At 44.9% G+C, this 13,738-nt stretch overlaps 1 protein-coding gene across 2 annotated transcripts in view; it reads right to left on the bottom strand.

The window, feature by feature from the left end:
- ankfn1 (ankyrin repeat and fibronectin type III domain containing 1) overlaps positions 1–13,738 on the bottom strand; it is an 87,015-nt gene that overhangs the window by 16,659 nt on the left and 56,618 nt on the right. For both annotated transcript variants that reach the window (XM_046068304.1, XM_046068305.1), the window contains 4 exons: positions 9,780–9,887; positions 2,579–2,678; positions 2,261–2,393; positions 246–362 (listed from right to left, as the gene is read on the bottom strand). In XM_046068304.1, coding sequence (XP_045924260.1) covers positions 246–362; positions 2,261–2,393; positions 2,579–2,678; positions 9,780–9,887 — 458 coding nt within the window. The remainder of the gene's footprint in view (positions 1–245; positions 363–2,260; positions 2,394–2,578; positions 2,679–9,779; positions 9,888–13,738) is intronic.

Below are 13,738 nucleotides of genomic sequence, written 5' to 3'. Positions count from 1 at the left end.
ACACACACACACACACATATATATATTGATTTAATACCAAAATTAATTTGAGTGTATTCAATTACTGATTAGTGCATTTAGGTGAACATAGTGTGATTCTGAAATATGATTTCAATTTAGATAAATAACTAACTTTAAAACTGCAACTTGAATAAACGTGTCAAAGCTTCACTTCACTCAGTGTGAGTTTAAAAGCTGCACCATCAGGTCAGTTTCATGTGTTGTGGTGTTTTCGGGGTCCTGACCTGCAGCTGGCTGGCGGCCGTCAGCATCTTGTGCCGGGCCTGCAGGGTGGAGGACGACGACATGGACACCGACATGCTCTGTCTCAGCCACCGCACGTCCTCCCACATACAGGACAGCTGCAGAGACACACAGACAAACGATCGATCCTCGATCAGAGGCACAGGTTTAAACACAGCTGAGGAGAACAAGCTCCCAGAAGACTGCAGCTCTCAGACGATCACAGGTCACCTTCCACCTGATACAAGCCTGGGTGATTTACACCTGGTTTATTGAGCAGGTGCAGAAACGGACAGCAGCTGTCCAGTCCTGAGCTCGCAGGGGAGGCTCCAGGTTTGACTTCTTCCTTTGGAACTTAATTTTCTCAACCATAGAACGTCTGTATTTCTAAGCGTACAGTAACTTGGCTGCATACTGTATGAAGGGTATATGGAGCCCGAGCGTGGACTTGAACTGATGTAGATTTTTTGGTGGCCCTCCTTTCAGCCGTCAACACGTTCTCACTCGTAACTCGTCACAGACAGACGTTTGGTCAAGACCCTTTGGCGTCACTTTTTAACACCTTGGGTACCCTTTAGCATCATTTTCCAACATGCGGTCAAGTTAGCAACAATAAATCTGTAACAGCCGGTTAGATTTTCAAAATAAAACTTGGTAACGTTGTGAAACGTCACAATTTGGTTAGGTTTAGGAAAATCATGGTTTGGGTTGAAACAACCATGTTGCTTATGTCACTTAACTTGTGTAAATTAAGTAACGTCACTTGCCTAACCTACAGAACTTAAATAAAAACATTGAATGTTGACTTTTTGTTTCACACAGGAAATGAACACCGGCCTCCTTGAAAGTCCAGTTTCTGGCCCTCTGTCCACCCAACCACCTCCTTACTCGGACTTTTCTATTAAATATCCTACACCAGTGGTCAGTAATAGGCGGCCCACGACCAGATTGCTTTGATAGCAGAAAAATAAAAAATAAATAAATTGATAGCAGCTGGTGCATGACAGCTACAGTTACTTACATAATCATGCATTTGTGCCTCCAAAATAAAAGTGTGAGAATGTTTTTTGCAGCAATGCTTTATGTCAAGTTTATTGAGAGCTTTTACTTTGAAGAGTTCTGAAGGACATTTAAAAGAGTCTCTGGTTTGCTTGACACACCTCTGAAAAAGCCGTCAGTAAACGTGTGATTGGATTCCCCTGAATCTCCTCAGGGAAATGAAAATAAAGTTTATGAAGCGTCCTTTAATCAATCTGTTTAACAAGGAAGAAAAAAAAATACCCGCAGTATGTTGGGATCGATCATACAACCCTCCCAACGGGAGTCCCGCTCACTGACTGAGCTAAACGTGCACACAAGTCCACAAGGATTTAAAATAATTTGACTATGTTTTGGCTCGCCGTGTCACGGCTTGAAAAAAATTTGGCCCGATGCCAGACTCCTGTCCTACACCTACCTTTAGCGTGTTTAGCTACAGGGCTTCCCCACTGCATTAAACCACAACACCACGGGGCTCCCCAGTGCGTAACACACTGACGCCAACGGGTCTTGTGTCCATATGTGACGAGTTGGGAGTGACAACGGGTTGCAGCAGCACGTTGCTTAGCTTCTGTGCAGGTACAACTCTCTGCTTCTCCAAACAGAGGACACGCTGACCGCCGTCTACTGCAGGTAATACACTGACTGCGTATAAGTACCTCATTCAGCCCCACATCAAAAATCCACAACTATCCCTTTGTCTTCTGTCCTGGGGCTTGGATAGCAAAGTAAGTGCTTCAGGTGGTTCTTCCCGTGGAAGAATGCCACGACGTCTTCTTTCTTTCTAAATTCCCAAACTAGCACATATTAAGAATCTGTATAAAAGATCTGGTCTGGTCCTGACCCAACGCCCCAACAAGGCAGTCTGAGTATTAGTTGTACTGTTAGTAGTACAAGGACCACTTTTTCACATCCTGTCACTCTGCTACATGAAGTAAAGCTGCGCGGCGCTCCACCAGCATGTTTCAGGAGGCAGTACCTTAGTGAACCACAGGAAGTCCTGCATGAGGGAGCTGCTGTAGGAGTCGTCCACCTCCACGATGGGGATCTGGTCCTCCGCTGTCACCAGTAAACTGTCCTTATGGTAGAACACAGCAGCCAGGTAGATCCCTCTGCAGAGACAGGTGACGGCCCAAAATAAGCTTTACTTTGATTTTCTGATGGGTCACACAGAATTGTTTCTGCAATTTATTAACACATTTCAATAATATTTACTGACTGAGGAGTTTTTACAATCTTAACCTCAACCTCAGTTCCGGACTAAATCTGTGTCGGCGTCTGTTTCCATTCGACAAACCTTTTCAGCGTTTTCACAAACTTGTTGGAGGAGTTGAAAAGGTGCTTCAGACTCCTGGAGACGGACTGCTTCCTGCTCTGGTTCTGGAGCTTCGAGGGGTCTGAAGACGAGAGAAGAAGAAGAAGGAGAAGAAGAACTGAAAGATTTGAAAACGAGATTTGGCTAACTTGCTGTCAGCAGACTGATTATTCAGCAGATACATCAACCTGCTGAGAATTGACTTTCAGTTTCAGTGTATAACATTTCTGTGTTCTCAGTGGTGTATAAAGACCTTACACAATGAACCGTTATGTTTTTATTACCTTAGAATGAGACATTTATATCTACGTACACTCCTCTCACATGGATGCCGCCATGTTTTTATAGTAGCCCAAACAGACAAACTGAAAAAAAGTCGTCTGGTTTATTAGAAGAAAACAAGTGAAATTATTTAGAGCTAACAGAGCGGGTCGACCTCCGTAGCTTGTCCTGCGCTCTTGGAAAGGGAGGGCTGAGCAGCGAGTAAACAGTTGGTTGCAATTCACAGCCCTCACCACTAGATGCCACTAAAATTCACTCACTGAACCTCTAAGTTAAAAGTAGGTCTAAATCTTAAAGGGGTAATATGTAGTTTTCAGCGGCCACTAGTGGTGCGGTTTTAAAATTACAACCAGCTGTGTTCTCGTACGGGTGCTCGAACTCAAGCGTGAGCATAATCCGATACAGAACGGCTTTCATATGGGAATTGTTGGGTTTCTGTAAATATTATCACACAGAACGGTCTACACCTGTCCTTTTGCTTTAGCTGGTGTTGTGATTTGGCGCTATATAAATAAAAATGAATTGAATTGAATAAAAAACCCAGAAACACAGGCCTGCTCGAGCCGCCTACTGCTATCATCCTATCAGGAGAAGACTTTATGATATACACATTGGAAAATTACAGATAAAATTAAGTTTAAGTTTCTTAATTACAAATCTTAAACCGGTGGGCTGTTATCTGACCTGCCCATACCGCCTTCTACTTCTGGGAAGCAGGTGTTCTGATGATATATGCTGCCTTGTTGAGAAATGCTGCCGTAGCGCAAGTTGAAAGCATCGATTCGCTCCGCCCGATTGAAATATACTGCCTCATGTGTTCCCATTTCCAATCCCATAAAGGTATAACTCTCAGCCTTCTCTATTGTAACATCATCATTTAATTATATTTAATATCCCCTATCAAATAATGCTCCCACTACAGAATGATTTTAAATCGCACCACTGTACTGTAGGGAGATAGGGAGCATGTTGAAATACTATTTTCTCTTTATTTAGGATACCAGGGTTAGTGTAATAATGATTGTTTTTTTTTTTTTAAGATATTGCGACGATCAGCCTCTGTCTCGACGGCAGGACCAACAGCAAGTTTGCACAGATTTATGGGCGAGGAAACAGACCACGCTTGTGGTTCATGCACAGAATCACTAAGTAGCACATATCGACAGAACACCGGCTTTTAGCACACTGGGGGCGGAAGAGAGACTCTCAGCTTTAACACATTTAATAAAAGGAAAAGAGTTCTGAGAAGCTTGATGAAAACAGACCCTGACCAGCGTTCCTTCTTCTCAATGAACTGGACTGAAAGTGGTTTGGACCAAACCCGTGTTCCTGCCTTCACTCTGCAAACTGTCCAAAACTTTCCAGACATTCCTTGAAGTCTTAATAATGTCAGACTCTGTGGACAGAGATTGAGAAACAGTGTGTGTGAGAGCGTTTGTTTGTTTCTGAGGTCACCCGGGTCGAGTCACTCTCCCGTGCTGCCGGTCTGACTGACCGATATCTTATCTCCTTCACTCGTTCGGCTGTCTATCTCTTTTCCCTCCCGTCCTCCGTCTCTCTCCGTCCGGCCGCTCAGCGATGCCAATCTCCAGACCACAGGGCCCCTTTTTAACTCTAATTAAGCGTCACATAATAACCGGCCTGTAAACAGACGGCAGACGTGGAGCCGCTCACAAACATGTCGGTGACTGTTCTGCCCGGCGGCCGGCGGAAACACGTCTACCGCACGCCGTTACAGACAAGACAGCGTGATGGAGGAATGGCGGAGGAGTTGTGCTTGTTCTGCACCTGAGGACCGGATCAGAAACCAGACTAACACTGTGAGGCTGTAGGTTTCACCAAAGGTCTGAACCACATCACGCAGCTTTGCATTCGTGGTACTCAATGAAAACGTCTCACTTCATTTCACGTGTCAGGATTAGTTTAATAAAACCAGACAATATTCCTCCTTCGGTCCGATCACACATCAACATCCCAACACATCGTGAAACCGATTCAAACAAAACCAGGCAAACAGACAAATTAGTAAAGAAAAACATCCAACTGGTAAATAAATGGTAAATAAAACCATGTAGACGTTGAGAATAAAAGGTTTGTCAAAGTCTGAGACTGTCGGCCTCCCGTCAGCCAAAGCTTGGGAAAAGGCGGCCCCTCCCCCATCTGAGTTTACTTGCTTAGTTTCGCTCAATTCCTGGACGCCTGTGGACCATAGTTTTGTTATTTGGTCCAACAGACACTCAACAGTTGAGCCAAGATAGTTTAATATTTGTTTGACATAACGTCAGACTACACTAAAAACATTTTTGGTTTATTGGTTTCTGACTCTGGCAAAGTGGGAAAAACAGTACAATTCCCCAAAACTACTGTGGCCCTGAACTCTCTCTTTGATAAATCACACATGTTTAGTCTACTGTAATCTCTTTTTGATAACATTTATAATAAATATGAGCACGCTGCTGATGTATGTAAAGATGTTTTCAGTTTGGGCTTCTGATGTCGGAGGTTTTCACACTCCAGCTTTCACACGAGCTCACAGTGATGATGTTTCTGCTGCAGCTCGACCTTCAGCTTTCCGCCGCCTACAGAGCGCTACACAGCCGTTCAGCAGCAGCACACACACGAGCCTTGTTATTTCAGCAGCAGGTCGAGGTCGCCACCAGCGCTCTCCAGTTTTAAGACGTCTCTGTGTGTTTGCAGCGCTGGAGGCTAACTGGGTTTGACAAGTGGATAATATGACATGAGCGCAGCGGCCTACTGTGCAGCGCCGCACGCCGCTCTGAGTAAATAAAGAAATGAGTTTTGGTTGGAGAGGATTGGAGCTGATTAATGAGGCGACCACCTTTCCATCTGACGGCGAGCGAGACGGAAAGCGAGGGCGAGGGGGTTTTCTTTATTTAGTTTTTACTTCATGTATGTTCTCTTCTCTAACAGCTGTCACCCCACCGATACAGATACAACCGATTTATATTCACGGCCGGAAAGTTTCAATGGCAGGACGGTGTGTGCGGTGACTACTTTGTTAATGTGGGGCCCGACTTATTTACGCCCCTGGATCCGGGGAGGTTTTAGACCTCCATCGATTAAAAGAAACTAGAAGAAGTTGGAGACGGTAAAACAACGTCACAGCGCTAGGAGGACTGGCCACATTCAGGCACGCAAACTGCTCAGGGGTAAAAACGCTGGCAGATAAACACACAGAGACACTGAAAGAGGAATCTGTTTAAGCATGTTTGTATAGATGACTTGCAACGCGACGCGCAGGGGCGTCCCTTTGTGTAGAAAAGCCGAGGGGACAGATTAGAAGTGTGACAACACACTGAGCTCACGAGAGGAGATCATGTTTGATATTGGTGTCGTGAGAACAAGATGTGACGATATTTAACACTACTTTGTTGAAATCATCTACGCTGGAGTGAGTAGTAAATTTTGAACATTAAACATTTAATTTTCCTGCATTCTGGTGAAATTTTCTGCACCAATTTCTTCTTTTCCTGCATCAATTTATGGTGGAAATGTTTTTTATTTATGTCAAAGCGACTGGGCAGCAGGAGACAAATGAAAATCTAAAAATATAAGAGAACGTAAAACTTGTTAAAGTGACTGACTGGTGCTGCACGTTTTGGGTCATGTTATTGTCAGTAGCTTTGCTTTTTTAAAGTGAAATAAATAAGTGCAAATTAATGTTTTTCAAAGCGTCTTCGTTTATTATTGAACATTTCTTGCTGAAAGCTTTTGAAAACGTTTTTAAACAAATGCTTTCAAAAAGTGGTGAGGACAAAATCGGCCATTTTAAAAAGTGGCGTGGACATGACCCCAGCGTAAACAACACCGATGTCGACACGTTTTTATCCTGTTGACTTTAGCCTACCTTCCATGTAGCCTACTGTGCTACCTCTGGTCTCCATAAATGAACAGTTAGCGAACACTAGTGGTTTTAAAAAGAATTTTGCCCGAACGGTGAGGAGTTTGCTTGCCTGTATATTCTGTGGTGAAGCCTTAAGTTTTGATGCATAGCCAGGTGTAAGTTCAGACAACCTGAATGTTATATAGCCCGTTTGTTTTTCCACGCGCCGAGCGAGCGAGCAGCAGCAGCCGGCCTCAGCAGGCAGACAGGCAGCCTAATGACACACATTCACCACAAGATAAACCTCATCAAATCCGACTAATTGCTCAGATATTTAGAGGGATGGAGAGAAAACAAGGTGCACCACATGGTGTTGTGTCTCTGAGTGCTCCTCCATCGACGGGGGAACACAGCTCCCCGTGTGTGTGTCCAGCACAAACACACACACATCATAAATTAAGATATCCAGGCTGCTAAATGAGCTCTCTCTGCTCTATAGTGGCGGCTTTGTACCCACTGATGATTAATTTCACATATTTATTTTTGGCTCTCTGAGAATAAGTTGTATAAATATACACCCTGCAGAGCCACACACACACACACACACACACACACGCACACACACACACACGCACACACACGCACACACACGGGATAATGACTAATTGACCGTGCACTCCAAAGTGCTCCAGAGCGCGGAGATGCAGCTGGATATTCAGCGCTTCCTTAGAACTTCACTTACAACGCCGGAGCATATAAGCCCCGCCCCTGCACCCCGTCCTTGCTGTGGCAGAGCGGAGAGGCTCGTGCTGTCCTGTAGTTTACAGTAAAACTTCAATTAATAGCCAAGTCCTAAACAGCCGCCCGCCCCGTCTCCTGGCCTGCTGTGGGAACACATTTTGACAAATAAACACAGGTCTCCATAATACGCCAGTTTGGTTTTTATAGAAGTTCTTTGGATGTATAAAACATCTTAGACCTGCATGTCCAAATTACACCAAATACGACGCTGCACTCCCTCGGGTTAAAAACACACACAGATTCCTGCTTTTATTACAGAGACGACTACATAAAATGCAGAGATGCTCACAAGTCTCTGAGCTAGAGTCCAAGTCAGATATCAAGTCTCTGAGCTAGAGTCCAAGTCTCAAGTCTCTGAGCTAGAGTCCAAGTCTCAAGTCTCTGAGCTAGAGTCCAAGTCTCAAGTCTCTGAGCTAGAGTCCAAGTCTCAAGTCTCTGAGCTAGAGTCCAAGTCTCAAGTCTCTGAGTTAGAGTCCAAGTCAGATATCAAGTCTCTGAGCAAGAGTCCAAGTCTCAAGTCTCTGAGCTAGAGTCCAAGGCCAATGCTGAGCTAAACATGTTGACTAACCTCTCTAAATTTCTATCTAACCTTCTCTTTAACTTTGCTCTGATTCCTCCAGCTCGGCTCACCGTAACTCCAATTATGAGCAGAAACAGGTGCATGGAAACTCTCTCACACAGAAACTCTCGGCTGAAATCCAAGGTGTGTGTAGTTTTTTCAGTCTGGCAGGATGATTTACGAAGCAGCGTTACACGTGTGACATACTAAAACATATAAAGGGCATAATCCAGAACAGCTAAACCTATTAAAGCTTATTTATGTACCTGGGTTCCCCTGGAAACTACTGTGTGTGTGTGTGTGTGTGTGTGTGTGTGTGTGTGTGTGTTGGGTTGCTGTGAAGAGGCATTCATGGACCCTGGTCCAGCTCTGGATCAACCATTAACTATGAATCAGCTGGTGAAGGCTGGGCCCGACGCAGTGACCGTTACAGACTGAAAGAACTGAAGGTTGAAATACTTGTTGAATATTTCCTGTAAATCAAAGTGTTATTATTTTCTTGTACGTAGTTTTTGTGCTCAGACAATTTGAAACTAATTTGGCGGCTGAGGTTGTACTTGCTAACCCCGAAGGCCCCAGCAGTCAGGTACTGAAACACTCGCAGTAAAAGACGGCGTCCTGGTGTCCCAAAGTCAGCTTACTCTCTTTCAGAAGCTCGTTCCTCCCACGCTGCCGGTACTCACAGCTTTCTGTTCAGCTCTGCCAAACAAAAGTAAAGCTCAGGTTGTGTCTGTGCAGGAGGTCTGGGTGGGAGTTATCGACGGCTGTCTGCCTCTGGATCGTCAAACAAACTTTATGACCCGATCCGACACTCGCAGCATTTCGGAACGACAGCCACGGGAGGAGATCTGTGCTGTCAGACGGGGGACAAGGACGGCAGTTTTCAAAGCTAGATTTCTGCAAGAAGCTTTCATATTCTTTTTTTTATCTTTTTCATAACCTCCAGGTTTGATTTTCCAGCAGTGTTCAGCCGGTTCTTGTACAGAATAATAACCTCCCTCTGTTCAGGAGGCGGCACTCAGGAGCCACATGTACAGAAAAGATGGGACCAGGGAGAAAATGAAATATGTCAACATGAGTAAATTAGAAAAGATGTTTAACAACACCAGCGCAGTCTGTGAATTCTGACTTTAAGGATGATGTGGAGCGACTCTGCTGTGCTGCACTTTTTGATTTTGAAAGGAAGATGAGGAAAGAAAACTCTTTGCCGGCAGCAAAAAACATCCACCCTGCTGAGGAGATGTAGAAGTGTCCAGATTTACAGCTTGGCTCTTAAAAGATGCATTCACTGATGTTTCTGTGAGCAAGAGAACTCAAAGCCATCTGAAACACACAAACCTCTGATATTATTATCATCTTATAAAGCAGCTGTGTCCAGGTTTCTCTCTCTGTTAGCTCTGTGTTTGGTCTCCACCAGCTCCGGAGGGAAATATCTGTCTCTTTAGTTGCTTCACTATGTTCACCTGCTGCTCCCTGACTGAGTCTGTCTGCAGGAAACATGAGTCATTTTAGGCAAAGCTAATATTAAAATGATTGATTAGTGGAGCTTTAACCTAGAGGAGATATTACAGCTAACAGACAGACACGTCAGGCGGCGGCAAATCAATTTCTGACAATGAGTTATGAACCCGGACGCCTCAGACTGGGTTCTTTATGGACACTCTGTTGTATGAATCAGTGTTTTCAGAGACACTCACCTCCACAGCAGTAGTGTGTGTGAGTCGCTCGGACCTGCTGCAGCAGACGCTCCATGGCCTCGATGTGGCCTCGCCTCCGGGGCTCCCGACCGTCGCTCTCCCTCCAATCTGAACAAACAAACCAGAGGACAAAGACTGAGAGGACGTCTCCACTAAGATGTTAAAGTTCAAACCCAAAAAGCATCTTTAGCCGTCTGTCCTCCTCACTGAGGTGGATAAATGGCTGTGATTCGTTTTTTTACGTCATCATCTGACAAAATCAACATAAATGCAGGTTACTGACCCGACCGCCTTTATTGATCACAGTCAGAGCGTCTACATGAGCTGAAGAAACGGGGTTAGAGTCGTGTTTCTTCAGTAAGCCGATCACTTAAAAGGGGGAACCTGCTTTGTGCTGGAGAACACTGATTTCTTGCCCATGTATACGGGTAACTGGCTTCTTGCAGAACAACCATAAGTGAACGTGTGCAGGACAGAGATCGTGACAGCAGAGCGGATTAAAGGGAAATTATTACATGTTGAAAAGTCTTGTATTAAAAATAACACAAAGCTTATAAGTCAGTTTCCACAGCTGAACACTAGGGTTTGAGAACCTGTTCCAATTTGGCATCTGTACCAAATCTCCAAGACCCGTGCTTTTGAATCCTGCTCCTCGGTTCCTAATTCCTGCATATCTCAGCTCCTGACTGAACTGCAGTGAGCATTTTACCGTCCATCAAAGTGTCTCTGATCTGCCAGCAGCTGCCACGCCGACCGAACGTCACCTCATGTGTTTCGTCAACAAAGCATGAAGAAGAGAGTCCTTCTGGTTCCGGTCCCGGACCGTGGCGGACCGCAGCAAACGATCCAAAGTTTGGCTCAGCTTCACTAAAAAAACTGCACCTTCCATCCTTCCTTTCCTATTTTCCAGCCTTCCTACTTCCTTCCTTCCTTCCTCCCTTCCTCCATCCTTTTTGCTACCTCCTTCCTTCCTTTCTCCTTTCCTACCATCCTTCCAACCTCCTTCCTCTTATCCTTTCTTACTTCCTATTTTCCATCCTTCCTTCTTTTTATACTTCCGACCTCCTTCCTTCCTTCCTTTCTTTCAAGCCTCTTCTTCCTACCTGCTCCCTTACTTCTACCCTCCCTCCCTTCCTACCTCCTTCTTTCCTCCCTTCCTTCATTCCTTCCTTCCTTCCATCCTTCCAACCGCCTTTCTTCCTTTCCTATTTTCCAGCCTTCCTACTTCCTTCCTTCCTCCCTTACTCCATCCTTTTTGCTACCTCCTTCCTTCCTTTCTTTCTGCTTTCCTACCATCCTTCCTACATCCTTCCTCTCATCCTTTCTTCCTATTTTCCATCCTTCCTACTTCCTTCGTTCCACCCTTCCTCCAGATAATAATGAATCTGAATCATCCTTCCTTCCTACCTCCTTCCTTAGTCCCTTCCTCCATTCTCTCTTCTTTCATTCCTTCCTTCCTTCCTTCCTTCCTTCCCCAGGGACGCCCCTCCAGGACAGAGACTCCTTTCACTTTAGCCATGAAGGGGAAGAGGAGCGTGGAGGAAGAGGAGGAAGAGGAGGAAGGCCACCGAGCACTGACAAGATCTGTGGTGAAGTAACCAGAACTGAGATTTAATAAAATTGAAATGGTACCCAACCCAACAGTGATCCAGATGTGCAGGAATCCTAATAACATTTCGTGTAGCGCCACCGTGAGGTTCACACTGGTGTTTCCAAGTGAAATCTCTCTGTCGGATGGACTAATGTGTTTCGAGCACCGTAGAGGCGTCGGCATGCTTTTCCTCTCACTGTTCACTTTTTCTGCCTCTTTAAATCACTCGCCCACGCACTTGCAGTCCTCTGCTTCTGACATATGCAAACACACACACTTCAACACATCCACACAAAACCAGACAAATGTGTGAAACAGGCACAAACACACACACAGCTCAAGGCTTGAGTACTGAATGTGCAGAAGCAAAGAGTCGTGACGGGGAGATAAAACCGATGTTCCCAACCTGAGGACCTCAGAACAGAACGGAGAACATTCACAGCCAACTCATTGTTTACTACTGAGCTAAGGATGCTAACGTACCTCTGCTTAAACTCATCATATTACACATTACATTTATTCATTTAGCTGACGCTTTTATCCAAAGTGACTTACAATTGCTATTCATGTCAGAGGTCGCACGCCTCTGGAGCAACGAGGGGTTAAGTGTCTTGCTCAATGGGGAATTGAACCAGGGTCTCTCACACCAAAGTGAGTGTCTCCTATCCATTGCCCCATCACCACCCTCATGGCACCCTCACACTAATTATCTCCAGCAGGGCCAGTTAATTAAGTTAATATCAGTAAACTGATTTCAGTGCAAGCAGATAACATTGTGAGGCAACAGTCTCTCTGATGAATGGAATTTCATTTGTGTTTCATTCAAGGTAGATTTATTTAGCATTGTACAGCACAAGGTTGAATAACAAGATTAAGCTGCAGCTCTCTTTATGCAACTCCTTGAGATGCACAATGTCTAACAATATGTCACAATCACAGTGAAAAAATAAAAAACAGAAATAAAGTTACAGGGCTCCACAATACCTTTTTGCATTGGTCGCACCGCTAGAAGTTTTAGGTGCACGCAAATTTATCACAGCACCTTTAACGCCGTAACAGTATATTCTAACTTTCTGTCATTTCCCAAACACATTGAGTTTAGTTCTGTAAATGATTGTAAACAGGAAGTCCTGCAGGTGAATCTTAGATTTTATTTGGATCACAGCACCAACAAAAAATGGGCCTGACATGCATCTTCCCAAAAATGTAACTACATCTCGCAGCGATGCAGACCGCAAGAACTGGGACTGGTTGGCTTGGTAGCATCACATTTCCTCCGAGCTCAAAAGAAGTACTCTTTGCTTTGAATCTTTGAAGAGCCGCACGGGAATTATTTATCCCAAGAAGTCAAGAGGTAAGTAAGAAGAACACAGTCGAACATAGAAACCCCACTGCCAACTAGTGTTTCGGAAGTGTAACTGCAGAGCGACACACACACCAAAGCACAAGTATAAATGCAAATGTACAAGCATTGCCAAAGCCATGAGTATCTGTGTCGAGTCACCGCAGGACAATAAATCCAGAGCCCCTTGTCTGCTTTTGATTGGCTCTCAACTTTTTCTACCAGTGAGTTTTGGGGAAAACACACACAGAGAATTCGGATGACAAAATGTTGTCCAGCGAAATGTTTGACAGTACAGTTTTTTTGGGTGCACTCTGGAGCCTCCAGTTATCAGTAAGGCAAAGCACAGACAGACAAACATACAAAAGAAATTACAAAAAGGGAGGGCGAAGTGCCGCTTTGGAACACACGGTCTTTTTCGCGGCCTGGTAGTTGACCCATAGTATCCAACGAAGGTTAAAATCAAGGGCAACTGGACTTGGTTGAAGATACTGGAAGACGTTTCGTCCCTCATCCAAAGGACTTCTTCAGTTCTGACTGACTGGCAGGGAAACTCAGTTATTTAACCTCAGTGGGGTCGTTGGCCAGGGTCATCGATACCGCTGGTTCGTTAGTGTTCCTGGTTGTTGTAACGATAGTCGTTATGATCGTTAAGACTACCTGTGGCCAAGACTGAACGACCATCGTTGGTATCTTCACCTGAGGCCAAGAGGTTACGTTTGTTGAGTTTCCTGGGAAGTGATGAAAGGACAGCATTGTAAGTGGGGGATAAGTGGTGGCGTAGACCCCCTCCCCTGTTCAATGACGGCTTCTCAACCCTGGTGTAGATGCTTCCTTGACACCTCTTTCAAACCATCCATCTTCTCTGTCTAAAATGTGCACCTGGTGGTCCTCAAACGAGTGTCCTCTGTCCTTCAGATGTAAGTAGACAGCAGAGTCTTGACCTGAGGAGTTGGCCCTTCTGTGTTGAGCCATGCGTTTGTGTCGTGGTTGTTTAGTCTCCCCAATATACAGGTCTGTGCATTC

The sequence above is a fragment of the Micropterus dolomieu genome, linkage group LG14 (genome assembly GCF_021292245.1).
Source record: "Micropterus dolomieu isolate WLL.071019.BEF.003 ecotype Adirondacks linkage group LG14, ASM2129224v1, whole genome shotgun sequence".
NCBI lineage: Eukaryota > Metazoa > Chordata > Actinopteri > Centrarchiformes > Centrarchidae > Micropterus > Micropterus dolomieu.
The sequence above is the reverse complement of the archived record's forward strand: the minus strand, read 5'-3'. Positions and strand labels throughout refer to the sequence as shown.